Source organism: Equus przewalskii, chromosome 1 (assembly GCF_037783145.1).
Source record: "Equus przewalskii isolate Varuska chromosome 1, EquPr2, whole genome shotgun sequence".
Taxonomy (NCBI): domain Eukaryota; kingdom Metazoa; phylum Chordata; class Mammalia; order Perissodactyla; family Equidae; genus Equus; species Equus przewalskii.
In genome coordinates, this window is record NC_091831.1 from 80,325,524 (window position 1) to 80,345,157 (window position 19,634).

General features: G+C 49.3%; 1 protein-coding gene across 2 annotated transcripts in view; it reads left to right on the forward strand.

Moving 5' to 3' along the window:
• Positions 1-3,156: 3,156 nt before the first annotated feature.
• C1H1orf198 (chromosome 1 C1orf198 homolog) overlaps positions 3,157-19,634 on the forward strand; it is a 33,358-nt gene continuing 16,880 nt past the window's right edge. The window contains exons 1-3 of one of the 2 annotated variants that reach the window (XM_070569077.1): positions 3,160-3,558; positions 16,458-16,508; positions 16,580-16,624. In XM_070569077.1, the coding sequence (XP_070425178.1) occupies positions 3,217-3,558; positions 16,458-16,508; positions 16,580-16,624 (438 nt within the window). In that variant the 5' untranslated portion in view covers positions 3,160-3,216. Of the gene's footprint in view, positions 3,559-16,457; positions 16,509-16,579; positions 16,625-19,634 lie in introns of both variants that reach the window. The other variant, XM_008526741.2, reaches the window with a different exon arrangement.

Consider the following 19,634-nt stretch of genomic DNA (forward strand, 5'->3'; position numbering starts at 1 on the left):
TTTCTTAAATAGGGTTGACCCAGGGCAGCAACTGTTAGCCAAGATGTTGGAAATACTGGTCATCATCTGGGTGTTCAAATATTATACTGAACAAATCAGGGCTGTGTTTCACCACTGAGTAACCTAGAAGCTCTAATAAATTATAGCCATGAACTCAGTTTATTGTTAATAACCCATTAATTAATCTTAGACATATTAATCTCGTGTTGGAGATTTTTAACAAAAGGGAAAGAGAACTCTCTTCTGTCAATCTCAATTCCATCACAGACTATGAGGGGTGATGGGGGATAATCTCAGGTGAGTGCTTTCCTTTGATGGCTTGACATCCTTATCTGTAAAGAGGGGATAATAATGCAAACTATGTAATATGCACTCATTCATTCATGCATGCATGCATGTATTCATAATTCATTCAACAAACTGTCACTGAGCACTTACTCTGAATCAGACATCCTTGTTCCCAGCAGTAAACAAGACACATAAGGTTCTCCCTACTGTAGAGTTTACATTCTGGTGGGGACTTAGGAACACTTCTGAGAAAAGTGACCGAAGTGGCACTTGCAAAGGAAGAGCTCCACAGTTCAAGACCCCAGAGACAGTTTCATCCTTACTTAAAGCTCTCGTTGCTGTGTCTCCCTGATTCTAAGAAAAGCATTTGAGGAACTTCCACCACCTTCGGGTCCTGAAGAGCTAATCATGCATATATATGGACTGCCCATCGCCAGGAGATCTAGGAAAAATACCCCCGAATTCTGTCTCATACCCCTTTCTCCTCTCCCCGTCGTGCTTAACGTGAAGTAGCAAATGACTCAGTCAAATGTGGAATAAAGGAATGCCCTTTGGACCACTGCAAGGTTTTAAAGCATTTCAGAGAGTCAGGGGCCACGTGCTAGTCTCTGCATTTTGTGAGCAGAGTCAACCGGCTAACCCAACTCCAACAAGAAGGACAAAGTAGACTGCTCCATCCAAATTCTTGCTTAAGAAGATGCTTAGCGCTAGAGCCATCCCCCTATTTTATTTTATTATGTATTTGGAGTTTGGCTATTTTTCTTTCTTCCCTGGAGTGAGTGAATATTCATATGAATATCCCCCCCCTCCAATTTCAGCCAAGTCATCTGTCAGAGCCATTTAATTCCCCAGTGTCTTCTCATAATCTGGAAGAAGTTTTCTTTTAGTTACTCCTTATCATCCAGATCATGGACTTCACATACTTGGGCTGATGTCCCTGAATTATCTCACATCATATTTATATTATGACTTCTCTGGCAATAAATTATATTTGATCCGAAACACTTAATTGGGTTTGCTTTATTGAAAGCAACATTTATTTTTGCAACTGCTTTGAAAACCACATGTGACCAAATTTCTAATAGTACAGAACCCTTCCTATGTGAATTTCAAAGCAAGCTCCAAGACTGTTAATTAAATTTCAAGAACAAATCTTTAAACATCACCCACATTATTAAACAGAGATTAGAGGGGAGAAATTAGTGGGATTCAGGTTAGTGTACTGATCCTATATAGCACAGACTTAGAGAAGAATAATTTCAAAAAGCTGTTCTCAACCTGGTGTCTTCACAAGCAGTCCGTCACATACTGTGCAACCCAGGCTGTCAGATGGTGGCTTTTCCCACTGCTTCAGTATATTACGCTGCTAACACTGTCGATAGCGTTATCTTTTATTGTAGAGCTTGTCACATTCATGACATTCCAAAAATATTTTCTTAGCATTTCTGGGCCAGAAAATGATTAGGCCATCTCACATTTAAAACGGAACTTTGCAAGTTATTTCCCTGATTGTGTTACAGAATTATCGAAGTGTTACTCCAGAGGTAAATACCTTAAGTAACAGCTGAAACGCAGTTTCTTGTTTTAAGCGTGGTTACTTAGTTCTCCTCCGAGACCTGTTACAGTCTGGTTCAAATCAGCCAGATGGCAAAGCAGATAAAGGTTCTTTTAATTTCTATTTTAATTTTTGTGGTCTGGGACACACTTCAAAATGACATATCGGGCCCCCACTGTTGGGGTGTCACTTCTCTGCCTGACGATGAAAATTTCCCACCCCTCTTCAGTTTGTTTGCAAACATAGACATGCTGACAGTTCTTGTGAGTTCTGAGATTCCAAAATAAATCTTGTCATCTTGTTTGTGGCCTCTGAGAAAGGAAAGGACACGTGGCCGCTAGGGGAAAACCTCTTCAGGTGCAGTGGCAAAACGCGGTACAGGTGCGCCGGCTGCCAGCCCTGCTACCTGCCCTGCCAAGGGTGTTCCCAGCACCCTTGATGAGATAAAGGCAGGATGAGCTACCCGGTACTTCATCTTCGTCCTGTCTCTTTAGGAGGAGCGGGAACTAACTTTAACAGTTTGTGCCCGACTAGTCCAGTCTCTCCAGGTGGCCCCTTGGGCCTCCTCGCTGCCCTGTGCCCACCTCTTCTCCGTCAGCTCAGGGCGCCAGGCCCCCGGCCTAGTGTCTTGGGACGGCTCAAAGATAGCGAAGAAGATGGCTCAGCAGGGAAAAAGCACAGGGTGGGAAGGTGGCGGCGGCGGTCCTGAAATGCGGGGCTTTCTTAGGCACATTAGGAGAAAAGTTTCCTTTGTCAAACAAGTGACCACGTGGCACTATGGCCGTCACCACCAGCAATCCTATCAGACCGCCGGGCGCGAACTTGGGGAAGCGCCAGCCACCTCGTGAACCGGCCAAAGGGGGCCCCGAAAAGTGAGGGTACCGCAGGAACCCATGGGGCGGATCGGGAGGACGCCGGGAGCCGCAAGGGGTCGCAAGAAGCGAGGCGCGGAGGGCCGGGTTCCCGAGGTTGGGCGTACGCGGGAGGCGGGGCTCCCGGGAGGCGGGGCCGGGGGGGATCCCGGAGGTAGGGGGGCGCAGAGAGCGGGGATCCCGGGGACAGTGGGGCGCAGAGGGCGTGGTCCCAGGGTCAGAGGGGAACGGGGTTCCCGGGATGGGGCGGGCCCGGGGTGCAGACTTCCCGGGGTAGGGGCACGGGGGGCGGGGCTCCCGGGAGCAGCGGGGCGCCGGGTTACCGAGGTGGGCAGGCACAGGGGGCGGGGCTCCGGGGACGAAAGAGCCCCCGTCTCGGGGGTGGGGAGGGGTGGGGCAGGGGGCGGGCCTCCCGCGGCGGGGCGGGGCGAGGGCGGGGGAGGGGCTCCTGGCGGTGGGGGCGGGCGAGGCGCGGGGTGGGGAGCGGCGGGCAGGCCGGGCATGGCGTCCATGGCGGCGGCGATCGCGGCCTCGCGCTCGGCCGTCATGAGCGGGAATCGGCCTCTGGACGACCGGGAGCGGAAGCGCTTCACCTACTTCTCGTCGCTCAGCCCCATGGCCAGGAAGATCATGCAGGACAAGGAGAAGATCCGCGAGAAGTACGGGCCCGAGTGGGCGCGGCTGCCGCCCGCCCAGCAGGACGAGATCATCGACCGGTGCCTGGTGGGGCCGAGCGCCCCGGCACCCCGCGACCCCGGGGACTCCGGGGACTCCGAGGAGCTCGCGCGCTTCCCCGGCTTGCGCGGGCCCACCGGCCAGAAGGTGGTGCGCTTCGGGGACGAGGTAGGTGAGGGCCGGGCCGGGGACCCTGAGCCCCTCCCCGCGCCCCGATGCGTCCCCAACTGGGTGGGCACCTGCGGGCATGTAACCCCAGAGGGTCGCGGTGGTAGGGGCTGGAAAGGAGAAGGCGCAGGAATGGGAGTGGGTGGAAGGGGCGTCCCAGAGCCGAAGGTCGGGGGGTGGGGGCTCCCCAGAGGGAGTTTGTTGAGAATCGCCGAGAGGAGGAGATCTTTAAAAGACCCTCAATCTAAATCTGCTCCGCTGGGCCGCACCGGATCCAGAGACTTCTCCCAGAGCTGAAGACAGCTGTTCTTAAGCGAGGCAACAGCAAGGAATTTTAAGCCAAACAAGCCTGGGTTCTAATCCACTTTGCCACTTAGCTGAATGGCCGTGAGTGACAACCTCTTAGAGCCTCAGTTCCCTCCCGGTGTAAACGGAGGATAATAATACCCACCCCATGTCTGCCAGGGCGGGAATTCAGCAAAATATACATATTAATATTAATATTTGTGATGAGCTGTATGGGGAAAGTGAAATTGCCAAGCAAGATGTCAAGAAGGAAGAGGTGCCTTCCAGGATTCGGAGGCGAAACCCAAAGCCCTAAGATGTTTCCCGAGGGAGCAGGGTGTGCAGCTTTGTTTTGGGGGTGAGCATGGTGGCCCCGTTTTTCCACTGGAAAACTCAAGGATAAGTTTGAATGAGCTGCAGCAAACCTTTGCTACATATAAGTGCATGTCTGGGTTTCTGACCTAGACACTGGAGATGCCCAGACTTCTAGAGGGGTGGTCATTGTGAAGGAAGAAACACTGAAACTAGGCAAGGAAAAACTCAGAAATGAGCCACACTAAGTCACAAAGGCCTGAGTGTTCTGCGCTGCTCAGAAACTTGGTCTTTTTCTTGTGTGTTTAACTAAAACCTGTTTGGTGCCATTAGAATTTGCACTTGTGGCTACTTGGCCTTTCAAACTCAACTTTTGCCTGGAGGGCCAGTCAAAAGGAGCAGATGGAGAGAAGTGAAGTTGGCGCCCTGTTAAGGCTGCGAGGCTGCAGGAAGGAGGAGCTGGGCTAGGAGAGTTTTTTGGAGGAAGTTGTGGACTGTGGAAGGAATTCTAGCTAAGAATGAGGGTTGAATCTGATTTGCAGGCTTGCGCGTGCTGAGACATTGATGAATACAAAATGTTTGTGGTCGTCAACCCACTTTAATGTGAGGGAAGTGAGAGGGGACAGAATATGCTGCCGACATTGCCTTATTCTGACAGAATGAAACTCTAAAGCCTTTGCCAGGGAAAACAAGAGTGTGGTAAACTGGAGAGAAGAAAATAGAGGTTTACAATGCATTCCCAGGGCTGAAACATCTCAGTGTGAAAATATGCTTCTCTCTAAAGACGTTTGCAGTGTTTGTACTCAGATTTGGGTGATGAAAAAGCAGGCAGCCCCTCTTTGGAAAAGTCCTGAAGAAATAAATATGAGAGGAAGTAAACCTGTAAGTACTTACAGATGTTGGAGAGTGGCTGTCATTTTTTTTTTGGCTTTGTGTCTGGCTGAGAATATCCACACGTCTACTCATCTTCAAAACGCCCAGGGCATATAAGGGCCCGATATCACTGATAAGGAAAGATGCGGCCAAGTTAATTTTGTACTCTAGTTCCTTAACTGGGTGCCAGACTGCGCTATTTTTGAATTTGTAAGCCCAATGTGATTTAGTAGCAAATGGAACTGTTCACCGTGGTACCTGCATGGCCTTCCAGGAGCACACCAGCCCTGTTTTTCACAGTTGAACTCAGCTTTATGAAACTGGCTGAGAGCATGCCCCGGAATGCATCTGGCCAACGTCAGCACCAGTGGCAGAGAGACACTGAATTTGAGGAGAGGTACACAGAAACACTGCCCAGGCTATATTTTTGTCCGCAGTAGCTGTGTAGTTTAAGGGCGGTAGGGAGTTTAAAATGCATTCCCACAGACCTGCAAGAGGTTAGCACCAAAGTAGAGTTGGTGGTCTCATGCCCAGGAGGAGGGCCAGCTCCTGGGCACAAGTGAAGATGGATAAGGACAGGCTGGGGGGTGACCCCTGGCTAGGCTGCTGGACAGAGTGGCCTGAATAGGTGGCCCCAGTTTTGTCCAAAAGGGTCCTAAACCAGGTTGAGTTTCATTCCCTTCCCTCTTGATCTGTCCCTTCCCACTTCATCTGTCTTCTCATGTGGTCCCAGGGGCCTCCACAGCCTGTCATGGCGTGGAGAATGCTCCCCAGGGCCCCCCAGTGCCCTGAGAGTTTGACCACCCCCAGCATTCACAGATGGCCCTGTCCGATGGGTGGGAGCTCCAGGGGAACCACCGCTCTCTGACTTTAGATGGTAAGCAGGGCTGGGCTTTGTTAATACCTAGATGAGAGACCACCCAGTATACTGGGTTCCGAGGGTCTTTCCTAAGGCTGTAATAGAAAGAGCCTGGGCTTTGTAGTCAGTCTTGGGTTTGAATTTTGGCCCCTCCATGTACTGGCCTTTTGACCGTGGTAAATCACCAACCTCTCTGAGCGTCAGTTTTCTTGCCTCTGCAATGGGAATCACATTAACAGAATGACAGTCAAGATAATGAGTATGAAAGGCCTAGGGACTTAAAAAATGGTTGCTGCTGCTGATGGTAAGAATATTAGCATTAGCTGGTCTCTCCATTTCCACTTGTGAAATCACTGACTGTCATGAAATCAATAAGTTCCTGCTGTTGCTAAGCCTGGGGCTCGGGTGCTGTGCCTTGGGGCACACATTTGAAACCTCGGTGTGCTCTGTCCATAGTGTGGACATGATGTGGCCTGTGTCCTGACCAGCAGTCACAGCAGCTTCAGATTGTGGCCCCCTGTCAGCTACCCTGAAGGACACAAGATCGCCTGTTTTTTCAATCCCTCTCCGCCATCGCCAGTAACATTTTTGCATCTTGTATAACAACATTTTAAGTCCATTCATGCAAATACAGCCTGCAAATGTGACCATCATCTGGTCATTCTTATGTATTGTAGGAACAGACAGGTAGAAGCTTGATTGTCTAGTGATGGTCATAGATCTTGGTGGCTGTGAGTGTGGTCAGGGCTCAGTTCACAGTGTGGAGGTACCGCTGTGTGGAGGTCCCGCTGTGTGGAGGTCAGGTGCCGCAGTGTGGCGTCATGTGTGCCTTTGTAGGCTCATTGTCTGTAAAGCGAGAAGACCAGGGCCCGGGCCCAGATCCACCTTTGCCGGGTGACCAGCCTGGTGCAGAGAGGGAGGGGGGCCGCCTTTGAGCATTGAAGCCCTGAGGGGACCTTTTGGTTTTTCGGTTCATACTTCCTTGGGAATCAATTGAGCAAATATTCCTCAAGGTGTATTATATTAGACACTGGAGGCCTTCTAGCTTTAGGGATGCTGAACCCTCCCATAATCTTCACCAGCTCCTTTAAAAAGCCCCCCACATGAACACGTGATCTCTGTAGAGCTTCAGTGTGAGGCCACCAGCCTCTCCCGCCCCCCATGATCTCCCCAAGCCCCTCCAATGCAGAGCTTCTAGAGCTGCTGTCATAGGAACAGTTATCTCTCAGCAAAAGAAGAGGAGCACCTGGAGTCCCCAGACCTGGCTTCCAGTCCTGGCCACGCCGCCAGCGGGGTGCTCCCCTCTTAGTGCGTGGCTCTCCCTCCTGGAATGAGTGGCTCTCAGGCCTGGCTTGGAGCAGACGCAGACACTGGCGCATGCCCTTTGGGTCAAGTATTAGGTAAGAACATTAAGGCATGTTTGCAAAGGGATGCCTTTAACAGTCTGATTTCCCCATGCTTCTCGATTACTAGGTTCTTCCTCCAACCATAAAGTTTTGGGAATGGCTTCCTTTGGGAGATGAAAGGTTTTCATTTTAGAAAGGGTTTGGAAATCACCCCAGTTGGTTTCTGCTGCTTCCTGTTATCAAATAGGAAACAACAACAACAACAACAAATTTTTAGGAATGTGTCGCTTTCTACTTCCTGCTGCCACTCCCAAACTCCTTGCCATGGATCCAGCAAGATCTGAGCATGATCTAGCAGGATCTGAGCACGTTGGTGAGAGTTCAGGGTTCTGAACTCTGTGCCCCGTTCTTGGCTCCAAATGGACCATAAGCAGGTGACCCCAGAAATTGGGGCAGGGGGTGCATTTACTTCTCATGGAAATACTTGTCTCTTCCACCTCTCTATAAGTAGATGGAGCTGGGCAGGAAGGGTGTTTCCAGATGCTTGTCCCCAGGGACCCTGATCTGGATTTTGCATGTTTTAAGGTCCTGGAGCCAAACAGCTCCGCCCCCTCTTCAATAGCTTAGCATGACCAGCTGCTTTTGGAAGTGTCCCCCACACCCACAGCCTCCCTGTCCTGCAGGGACCTGGATGCTTGCTGGCTGCAGGTTGGAGATACGGCTTCCTGAGTCAGGACCTATAACACGTGAGGGTTCCGCCTCCCCTTTCACGCTGGCAGCTCGGCCTTTTCTTTTTTCAGCCTTTGGCAAGAAAACAAAAAGGAAATTTGAGAGTTACTTTCTCAGTATTTAATTTGTTTTTTAAGATGAGTGGAATGTATAATTAGGATTCCCACCTTCTGTCTGGCAGATCCATGTATTTTTTAGAAAAGATGACAGAGTGGATGTGGCTGTCCGTGTCCCTGTACCCAGGGTTCTGGGCCCTGGTCCTGGGCAGGAGGTGAGAATGTGGCCATGAGTCCAAATCCAGTTCCACAGGCTGCAAGGGGGAGGCGCTGGGCCCCTCCCACAGGCTTCCCCATTCAGACTGATGGTTCTCTGCCCAGAGTGGCACCTGGCCTGGTACCCTGCCTAGTGGGGCTCCAGGGTGTTGAACAGGTGAGCCTGGGACCTAAGGCAGCCACACAGGCCCTCACTTCCGTGGGAGGGTGGCCCAGTGGCTGCCAGGGAACAGGTTTTGCAAAGAAATTAAATGACTTGTTTACTGTCATGCAGGGAGGGAGGGGCCAGAGCTGGGAAGCGTCCTTGCCGGTTTGGAGTCGTCTTTTAATTGACAGGAGTAACTTCTTCACTCTAAGCAAGAGATTCCCTTGGTAGCAGAAAAAATACCTGTTTCTCGGAAAAAAAAAAATAAATAAAGACCAGACCTGTCTGTTTCAACTTCCTATTTATTTTTCTCTCCATTTCCTTACAACTCACCTCCATCAACCCCTTGCTCTTATTACCACCTGGGCGCCAAGGTTTTGTTTCTGCTGTGGTCTGTGGAGGCCTGAGTTTCTGAATTTGTGTTTGTGGTGGAACCTGCCCAGTGGTTAAATCTTAGCTCCTTTTCTGTTGTTGGAACTGCAATTCTGTACTTCCAGCTATGGAAACCCTCTTAGCGCAGGTAAATATATTACAAGTCAAAGGGAAAAGCATCGATTCCATAAATATATAAACAGTAGTCCCTAAGAAGAAGCAGTTGGTGAAAAAGAGCATATTTTAATCATTCTTCTTCACTCCTCTCCTTTTTGGAGGAGACTTTATCTTTTAGAGCAGTTTTAGGTTTACAGCAAAATTAAGCAGAAATACAGAATTTCCGTTATACCCCCTGACCTGACACAGGCACAGCCTCCCCCACTGTCAACATCCCCCAGCAGAGTGGTACATGGTTACAATCGATGAACCTACATTGACACGTCATCATCACCAAAGTCCATAGTTTACATTGGGGCTCACTCTTGGTGTTGTACATTCTGTGGGTTGGGACAAATGTGTGTGGCGTGTATGCACCATTATAATATCATACAGAGTATTTTCAGTGCCCTAAAACCCTCTGTGCTCTGCCCGTTCATCCCTTCCTCCCCCTTAACCCCTGGCAACCACTTATCTTTTTATTGTCTCCATAGTTTTGCCTTTTCCAGAAGGTGATATAGTTGGAATCATACATTATATAGCCTTTCATATTTTTTTTCACTTAGCAGTATGCATTTAAGGTTCCTCCATGCCTTTGCATGGCTTGATAGCTCATTTCCTTTTTGGTGCTGAGTAATATTCCATCGTCTGGATGGACCGCAGTTTATTTATCCGTTCCCCTGCCGAAGGACATCTTGGTTGCCTCCAGGTTTTGGCAGTGATGAATAAAGCTGCTATAAACATCAAGCGCAGTTTTTTGTGTCGACCTAAGTTTTCAGCTCATTTGGCTAGATACCAGGGAGTGTCATTGCCTCACGCCTGTTTTTAATATGCTACTGCGTCTTTGAGGTACAGACTGACACTAAACAGCTCCCCAGGAGGCATGTGCTCTGTGCTGGGTGTGCCAAGAGGCCCTGGCCCCTGACATCGCTACAGAGAAGAGACAGCACGTAGAGGAGTGTCCGCCCTACTCCCGCAGCTCTGCTCACTGAGCTTTATTTCTCTGGCTTATAGTATTTCGCAGTTTAAATTTCTTACCTTTAAGCCAAGATTCCACCATCTATCAAGCGGAAACTCCCCTAATTTATGGACTTCAGGAGTACAGTGACAATTTAGGCTTCCACTGAGTGCCTTGCAATGTTCCAGCATCCTGATGGTGCTTCTGAGTCACGCACGAAAAATCAAATGTATTTCTGGGGAGCTTAATGGTTGGGATTCTAACTGTTAGAAATTCGGCACTCCAGGTAGGAGGGGAAATTTAACAAAGCCTGCAGCATCTTCTGACTCTATGGATAAGAGTGTTTACTGTGTATGGTTCCATACTTACTGTGGTTATGCAACAGTGTTATTAGAAATGTACTCGTAGTAGTTTTTATGTAATCTTTGAATTCTGGGAAGAATAAAAGAAATAAAAGGAACCTTTCAATGTGATTCTTGTTATGCTGGAGCCTTGCAGTGTGCTGGGAGACTGTTAATTTGCGTTGGTTGATTATGCTAATACTCAGAACCCTGATTTTCCTGCCCCAAAGTAGGGTGGGTGCGAGCTGGCCCAGAAAACCCTGCTCTCTCGTGAGAGCAGCCTGAACCAGGGCTGCTTTAGTGGAAGTCCTCATCTGGGGATGATGAGAGCCACCTAGCAGTATTGACTGAGAGCGCCTCTGCACGTGGGGTGGCCTGAGCAGACGGAGGTGACCCCTGAGCCCTGGAGGTGAGCAAGCACAGCCTGTGTGGCCCAGTGTTCCCGACACGAAGAGGGAGTCAGCCGTCCTCTGGAGGACTGAACTAGTGAGCTGCCCAGTGGAACAGCTGCATCAGAATTACCTCGGGAGCTGTTGGTTTTTTAAAACTCAGGTGAATGGGACCCACACATTCTGCGTCTTAGAGGGAACAGCACCCCAGGTGATTCTGATTTACAGCTGGGCCTGGGAACCACTAGGGTACGGGCGCTCTTCAGAGAGTCTTGAGTCTGGTGTCTATGAACAGCTCCACTGGGAAGCCAAGACCAGCAAGGACCCAGGAAGGGGCCCTTCCCACTGGATACTTATGACAGATGTGCCATAGAGAGGGCATCTGCAGGAAGGTGCAGTTTGTCCAGGCCGAGGCTGCAGAAGGGCCCCCAGCCTGTCCTTCAGAGGCCCGGAGTGTAGACTAGACTTGCACAGTACTGCAGGGGTCTCAGAAGCACTTCTTTGAGTGTTACAGGAAAGGTGCCGCTTCCTGGCTGCTGGTGGCCTGGCTTTGTGTTGTGAGAGCTCAGAGGCCCGTGCTCCTGGGCCCACTTCCTTTCTCAGGCTGACCTGTGGAGGACCTAGGGGACAGCCCCTGCAGACCATGCTGTCCACAGGCACTATCCGTCCCACACACACGCTCGAGACACAGCAGTAAAATTCGCTGGCCCTAAAATTGGAAAGAAAGGTATAAAGAATTAATGTTCAGTAGTCTCCCGACAGCTTAAGAGGAAAGATTAATATTTAGAAAATGTCACATTTGAAATGAATTTTAAGACCAGAGGTTCTCATTTTAGACTGGTCATGACTTTTACAGAGAAACCATAACCAATTATAGATGTTACTTATAACCAAATAATTTCAACAGCAAAAGTACCCAAATCCTTCTAAAATTTAATGATAAAAATTACATTTAATGTAGAATGGGGTGAATTTCAGTGTGTTTGATATTGGTTGCAGGCTGAGGTGGTGTTGGTAAATGGTTAACATCTGGCTCGGGGGGGGGGCGTGAGGGGGCCCAGCCCTGATGCGTAGCCTGCTGATTGCAGAGGAGCAGTTGCTCCTCAAGGGCCTCCTGCCATCCCCCCTGGGACTCACCGAACCGGAGCCAGGCAGGGAGGTGCAGGACCACCCCTGTGGTGTGTTCTCGATGCACTTTACATCTTGCAGATGGGGTAGAGGTAAATAACCTCAAAAGCATAGATAAGAGCAAAATGTACTAAGGTAATTAGAAAATGATGAGTTTTGAGTATTATCACCTTTGTGGGGTTTTTCGGGGGGGGGCACACTTTTTTGACAAATAAATTTTATTTTTTAGAACAGTTTACAAAACTGAGTGAAAGTACAGAGGGTTCTTACACACTGCCTACCCCTATACGTGCACGGCCTCCCCCTCTATCAGCATCCCCCACCAGAATGGGACATTTGTTACAATGGATGAACTTAACATTGACGCATGGTTATGGCCCAAAGTCCATAGTTTACACTGGGGTTGTACCAGCTATGGGTCTTGAGAAAAGTCCATCATTACAATATTGTATAGAGTATTTCACTGCCCTAGAAATTCTCTGTGCTCTGCCTGTTCATTCCTCCCTCCCTTTAACCCCTGGCAACCACTGACCTTTTTACTGTCTCCATAATTTTGCCCTTTCCAGAATGTCATATAGTTGGAATCATACAGTATGTAGTCTTTTCAGATTTTTTTATTGTGTTGAAATATACATAACATAAAATTTACCGTTCTAACCATTTTTAAGCATGCATTTAGTACATTCACAGTGTTGTGCAGCCGACGCCACCATCCATTTCTAGAACCTTACCATCACCTCAAACAGAAACTCTGTATCCATTAAACAATAATTCCTCATTCCTCCCTCCCCACTAGTAAACTCTAGTCTACGGTCTGTCTCTGTGAATTTCCCTATTCTAAATACCTCAAATAAGTGGGATCGTGCAACATTTGACCTTTTGTGACTGGCATATTTCATTTAGCATAGCATCTTAAAGGGTCATCCGTGTTGTAGCATGTGTCAGAGTTTCATTCCTTTTTAAGCCTGAGTGGTATTCCGTTGTGCGTGTATACCACGTTTTGTTTATTCATCTGTTGATGGACATTTGTGTTGTGTTTACCTCTTGGCCATTGTGAATAAAGCTGCAGTGAACACTGGCGTGCAAGGATCTGCTCAAGTCCTTACTTTCAATTCTTTTGGCTATACAGTCACGTGTCACTTAACAGATAGGGTGCGTTCTGAGAAATGCGTCATTAGGTGATCTCGTCATTGTGGGAACATCGTACAGTGACCTTACACAAACCTAGATGGTGTGGCCTACTATGCATCTAGGCTGTATGGTACTAGTCTTGTGGAACCACCATTGTATCTGCAGTCTGTCACTGACCAAAACATCATTATGTGGCGCATGACTGTATACCTAGGAATGGAATTCCTGGATCAAATGGTAATTCTGTGTTTAGTTTTTTTTGAGGAACAGCCACACTGTTTCCTGTACTGGCTGTACCATTTTACATTCCCACCAGCAACGTTTGAGGGTTCCAGTTTCTCCACATCGTCACCAACACTTGTCATTTTACTTCCTTTCTTTTTTTTTTCCTGAGGAAGATTGGCCCTGAGCTAACATCTGTGCCAGTCTTCCTCTATTTTGCATGTAGGCTTGAGGAGCAGTGTGTAGGTCTGTGCCAGGGATCCAAACCCGTGAACTCTGGGCTGCCAAAGCAAAATGTGCAAACTTAACCACTATGCCACCTGGCCAGCCCCATTTTTTGTTTTTTTAATAATAGTCATCATGGGTGTGAACGATATTACTTTTGTTTTTAATACAATGTATTTAATTATGAATTTGTATAATTTAACTTTTAATAACAGTTTATGTTTCACAACAGGTTTGAAAATTTCCTAAAAATTTCACAGTCAGCTCTCATGAGTTGGTGCAAACCTGCTCAAGCTCACGGCTGGTTGCAGCCTCCAAAAGTAAAATGTCTGGGGCCCCCAGAGATCTTAAAACACTCTGGCATCTGTTCTTTATCAAATAATCGAGTAGTAAGTGCTGGAACTTTCATGCTAGTAGACGTTCTGGTACCAGGGGCAGAGAATGTGTGTTCTTATTTTTTAAGAAATACTATTTCCCTCAGGAGGTGACACTGTATTGGGTGAACATTTCCCAGATAAGAGTGAGAGCTCAGGGCCTTGGTGCCCATCCATTCTGGGTCCTGGAGCCAGGTGGAGACCAGCAGAGCCTCCCACATGTTGCGCTGGTCTCTGATAATTGCCAGGGGTTGTGTGCCCCGTGGCCCTCACTGGCTTCCCGGCTGATTTTTGGCCTTCTCCTTTGGGATTTGGCAACCTGAGGTTCCTTCCTGTGCTGTGCTCCAGAGCAAAAATCGTGTCCAGAGAGATTCGGTGTGGCCCTTGATCTGGATGCCCCTTATGGAGAGGAATTTGACTCTGAGGATAACTTTTGGCCAAAATGAAGCCCACCCGGTGGTGTCCTGTGGTCTAAGTAGCAGATGTGCTTTGGTGCTTTGATGGTTTCAGCTCCTGGGAGCCAGGGAGGCAGGTGGGGGGAGCCTTCCAGGCACCCCACAGAAGCGTATGTGGTTGTCCACAAGCATCTGCCTGGCCACGGTTTGGTTGTCTGCTGGTCATCGTGGGAGTAGAAGAAAGATGGCACTGTGTGTGCGTGTGTGCCTGCGCACATGCGTGTGCTACCACTTTGCAATTCTGATGCCATTTTGCATCCAACTGCCTAGGGAGCCTGTTCTTGCTGCCAATGCTTTTTGTGGCTGGAGTGTGCAGCCAACGGCTGACATCAGAGCTTCAATCACATTTTTGTTTGGCATGTTTATTTTTGTTAAGCGTTTTATTACTTTTCATGAGCTCAGAATTGCAGACATCTAAGGAATTTGCCCCTTGACTCAGTTTCTTGCCGGAGCAAACAAAAGACCATTGACTTGACACCAAGTTGGGGAGAAATCACAGTGTGACCCTCTCTTTTTCGACGACCCCCTCGGAATTTTGGCTTATATGGGCTGCAGCCACTGCAGAGTGAGCTCACTAAGCTCCAGGCTAAATCTTCGTTCCTCAGAGTCTTACATTCATTCACCTTGCAAAGCCAAAAGCCTTATTATTTTAATCTTTCAGAGAGACTCAAGCTGCATAATTAACATTTAGAAGATGGATCGTATCACACAATAAGGAGAGTCCAGCCCTGGCCTGCCCTGCCCTTCGCCCTGCTCCCTTCTCTGTGTCTGCCTGCCCAGCATACCTCCTCTGTCCACTGAGGTGCCCACTGGGCTGTCCTACCTTGGGATAGAAGGAGCACATTTGCCAGTTGATTTTCCTTTTTTCCCACTGATCCAAATCTAGAATAAACGATATTTTCGTTCCTTTGGCCTCCTTTATTTTACCCATCTGCAAACAAAGTCCTTCTTGTTTTGTTACTTCTAAGAGGAACTTAGAGGGCCCTGAGATCATAGAATTGTAGGGACTTTCAGGTCATTTAGCTCAACTACACTCTCCTCCCCCACAAACGCACAGGGACATGGACACAGGAGCCCCCGTGCCCCTGAAGGCTGGGCCTCCAGCCTCTGCCCGGTGACTTCATGAAGGCTTAATTAATTCACATTCCTCCGGGCAGCCCATTTCCATTTTTGGAAGGGCAGAGTCTGTAAATTGAGAAGTGACTTGGGTCTAACTGAAATTCCAAATGGGAGGGCAGTGGCCACATTCCTTCTCATTTTTAAAGTTTTGACTGATGGCCAGGAGTGACAGGAGACATGCAGACCAGTTCAGAGGCTGAGGCTGGGGATGAAGTGGGCTCTGCAGGAAGCAGCCTGTTGCCTTGTCGAGGAGTGGGGAGCCAGCTAACCTCCTTGGGGGCGGGGAGTACCTCTGGGTGGGAAGTACTTTATGGAAGGACAGTCTCAATTTAAAATATTTTATCCCATTTTCAGTCTGTATCGCCCAGTGTGTCCCAATCTTTGGTTTAGGAAATATGATCCCCAGTAGAAGCTGGGCGCACATGAGACATTTGCCAGCACAGGAAGACAGCTGGGGGTTAGAGGGGTCGCCAAGGAAAGGCCACTTCTCTGGTCGTTTGTTTAGGCCAATGAACAAAACAGTGGATCCAAGATCAAATTCTCAGAGACTGTTCTGAAGGGCTCTTTCTGTCGCGTTCTGCTGTTAGAGGCTGCGGAGTGATTTCAGAGTTCTCATTATAATTAAGCACTTGCATTAAACTGGCATTTTCTCCATTGATTTTGCTGATCACTGCCTTTCAGATCTCTGGGAGGCACATAGGGAAGGGTGCAGGGCTCAGATGGATTGGCGTTGGCTGGCAGATTATTGCCTGACATTCTTTTCATATGTCACCTCATTGAATCCTCACAGCAACCCTGCAAGGCAAGTGCAATTCTCCTTTTACAGGTGAGGAAACTGAGGCTCAAAAGGCAAAGTCATCTTCCCATGGCCACATGGCTGATCACTGGCAGGGCTGAGACCTGCGCCCGTGCGGCCCTATTCCCTTTCTTTCAGAGTCTATCATGGAGTCTGCCATGGGCCCCCCAGGCATTTGTCAGGTGTCTGTCTGATGGGAGGGGCGTGCTTGGCAGCATCAGCCAGCAAGGTGAGGGTGAAGCCAGCCTGAGCAGGTGGGCACATTCTCGGCATAGCGTCACAGCATCAGGCCTGTTTTGAGCCGGGAGTTGGGCTATTCCTAAGTTTTGGATCCCCCGTGGCCTGGGGTGGATGTTTGCATGGGGTATGTTTGGATGGGGATTTCAGATTTATTCTTGAATTTTTATTTCAGGACATAACTTGGCAAGATGAGCACTCTGCCCCCTTCTCCTGGGAAACAAGGGTAAGTTGGATTAAATTTAGATTTGTTTGTCGTTTTTAAAAGAGTTGCGTCGCTCTCTATTTCTCTTTCAGCATCTGGTGGACTCGGAAGACAGCGGCCCCACTGCCTGGCTGCAGGTGATGTGGCCATTGCTGGCGGACAAGGAGAGGCGGAGGGGAGAGAACTGTGGTGACTTAGGAAACTGGTGTGTGTGGGGTGGCAGTGGAGTTGAAAGCAGTCGTCAGTATCATCAGCCGGGCCCAGTGATGCCCTTTGACTGGCAGGCTCAGGCCCGTCAGGGGCCCTTTCTTTGCTCCTGCCTCCACCCACCACCACTTAGACCTTGGTGGGGGTGCTCCAAAGGCAAAGCGTTGAAGGGGGCTCTTTTTGGTGAGGGCGGAGGGAGGCCCAGTATAGCTGCTTTTATTAAAATGAAATCAGAAGGACAACAGGGACAGGAAGCTGGGTAGATGTGGGGACAAGGGAGACACAGTGGCAGAGACAAGACTGCAGATCTGTCAGAATTGCCTGGAAGAGTCAGCTCTATGGGCGAGAGTCCTGAACGTGCAAGAGAAGAGGGAGAGCCTGCTCTGTGTACCATGTGAAGCAGAAGTAGCCCCTGGATACACATACCGGTGCAGTAGCTAATACAGCCCAACTTGGAATGCTAACTCTAGTTTCCTAGTCATTCACTTATCATTATTATTATTATTGCCAGAGTTGCTTATGAATATCAAGCTTAACTCACTTCGTTTCCCACCTCCTCCCCAGTCGCCCCAGTAGAAGTGCGTTAACAAGCAGCTAAGTGACCAAAGGGCAGGTGTCTCTAATCCAAGAAAAAGAAGGAATTTTTTCCTTGGATTCTCTGAATTCTAGAACATTCAGTGCTGTGTTTTGGAAGGTGTCTTTCCATAATGGGGGTGAGGAAGACGACTGCGTGCCTGGAATAGGGCTTAGACTTGAGTCAGATCAGGGATTTCAAGCACTGATACTTGAAGAGGCTTATTTCTTGGCTTTTCACTTGTCCCGCAGTTGCTCATCCCAGCAGAAGTGGGCAGCCAGGGAGCCTGGGGGGAGGAGGAGGGTCAGAGTGGGGCAAGGCAATGAGGGGGTCAGTCTCCGGAGGCCTGAAAGGCCTTACCTGGGGCCCTGTGTCTTAAAATGAGATATTTGACCAGGGTTCAGATGAGGAAGGACAGCTGGCATTGTTGCACACAGGCAGCATTTAGTGAAAGTGCTGACGGCCCCAGGCTAGGTGATGCCTGTGACGGTTGAGGCGAGTCTCAATTAGTGTTAAAAGTTGGTTGTGAGAGTACATGGCCTCGATTCGGAGGAACAGGTTCATCCAGCAAGCACAGGGACCTTCTGCCTTCATTGTACCGCTGCATGGGCTCCTAACATCCTAAAACCAAGAGGCCAACCTCTGCATCCCACATGTGCTATGTTTTATTTCCACTGCTGATGAATAACCTCAGTCTGTGCAGAGGGCAGGGTGAGCGAAAATGGCGTGACCGGAAGCTGGAGTCTCCCTAGGCATCTGGACACTGGGGGAAGGGGTGGCTGAGGTTGGGGTGGGAGACAGTGAAGGATAGCTAGCCTTCAAGGAGCAGCCTGGAATAACAGTAGCTCCTAAATCCGGCAACGAAGCCCTTGTCTAGTGACATCGTGCAGGAAGTTGTAGATGGGTAGGAAGTACATCATCGCGTTGGCATTCAGCCAGGGCCCTCCATATTCCTCTCATATGGCCTCCCAGTGATCCCGTGGGTGAAACCTCGTAGTAAGAGGCAAGTAGGTGCTCTGTGGTTTGGGAAGGGACAGCTTGGGTGCAGTGGCCCAGAAAGCAGCACAGATTTTCCTGGACTGGACCCTGTATTAGATGGTATCACAGTGATAAAGGCACAGAGAAGTCAAAATAGTTAGAATGTTCTAAGCCCCAAGTCCATCGTGTGCCCCATGAGAATACCGGCTCTCTTCAGAATTTACCTTGTTAAATGTTCCCGAATCAGCTGTTTGCGGGGCAGGACGTTCATCTATTATAACTTGCTGCAGATGACATTCTGGGACAAGGATGGGGCAGCGTCTGGGCGGCTGCTGAGATGGGCTCAGGTCCTAGGGCTGGCGTGGGGAACAGTGCCTGGGAAAGGCCTTGGGAACAAGAACTGATAGGGTCCAGTGGGAATCACACATGTGCCGGTGCTGTGTGTCCACAGCCCCCTAGCCAGGTCCCTTAGGAACCTGGTATATTGAGAAGGCTCAATAAAGCCAGGTCAGAATATGCTGACCATCTTAACTTGCATCCTTTTAGTAAAAGGCATTGTCTTTGTGGCTCAGAGTTCTCAGTCCCATTTCATGTTCCCTTTCAATGAGGGAAGCAGCAGCTTTCAGGAACTGGTGGGCTCGCTATGTGTCCTCACCTTTCAGTTTGATCTCTCAGCGTCAGACTTATGTAGTTTAGCGTTAGAACTTTGCAGAGGCAGGATGACGGCATCCCAGAGAGCAGAGGAGCTCATCAAACCTACTCTGTCTTCACGAGTCAATTTCGAGTTCTCAGAAGTCCCACCACTCACACCTCCCAAGCCTTAAGCTCCAAGCCCTACCTCCCTGCTTCCCGGGCTTTGTCACCTTGTTCCTTGGGGCTTAAAGCCTGATAAGAACCTCTTTGGAGAGCTGCAAACAGGAGGTGGCTTTAGCCAGGGTTGGGTGGCCTCCATCTCCAAGTGCAGGACTGGAGACTCAGATGCTGTTTCTTGTCCTCCTTCTATCAATCTGCTAATGCATAACAAATGACCCCACAACTTCATGGCTTAAAGCAGCCGTTGTTTTGCTCATGCTTCTGTGGGTCAGCAGCCTGGGAGGGCTCAGCCGGGCTGTTCTTCTTTTGGCCTTGCCTAGGATGGCTCCCGTGTCATCTGACAGCCCAATGGCAGCTGGCTGCTCTAAGATAACCTCACTTCCGTGTCTGGTTGGTGCTGGCCATCAGCCAGGCCACATGTCCAACGAGCCAGCCTGGCCTTCTTCCTGTGGTGGTGGAAGAATTCCCTGGCACAAGAGTGGAAGCCTGCAAGCCCTCTGAAAATCGCACAGTGTCGCTTCCGCTTTGTTCTGCTGGTCACATCGAGGCACAGTCCAGCCCGGATTCAAGGTGTA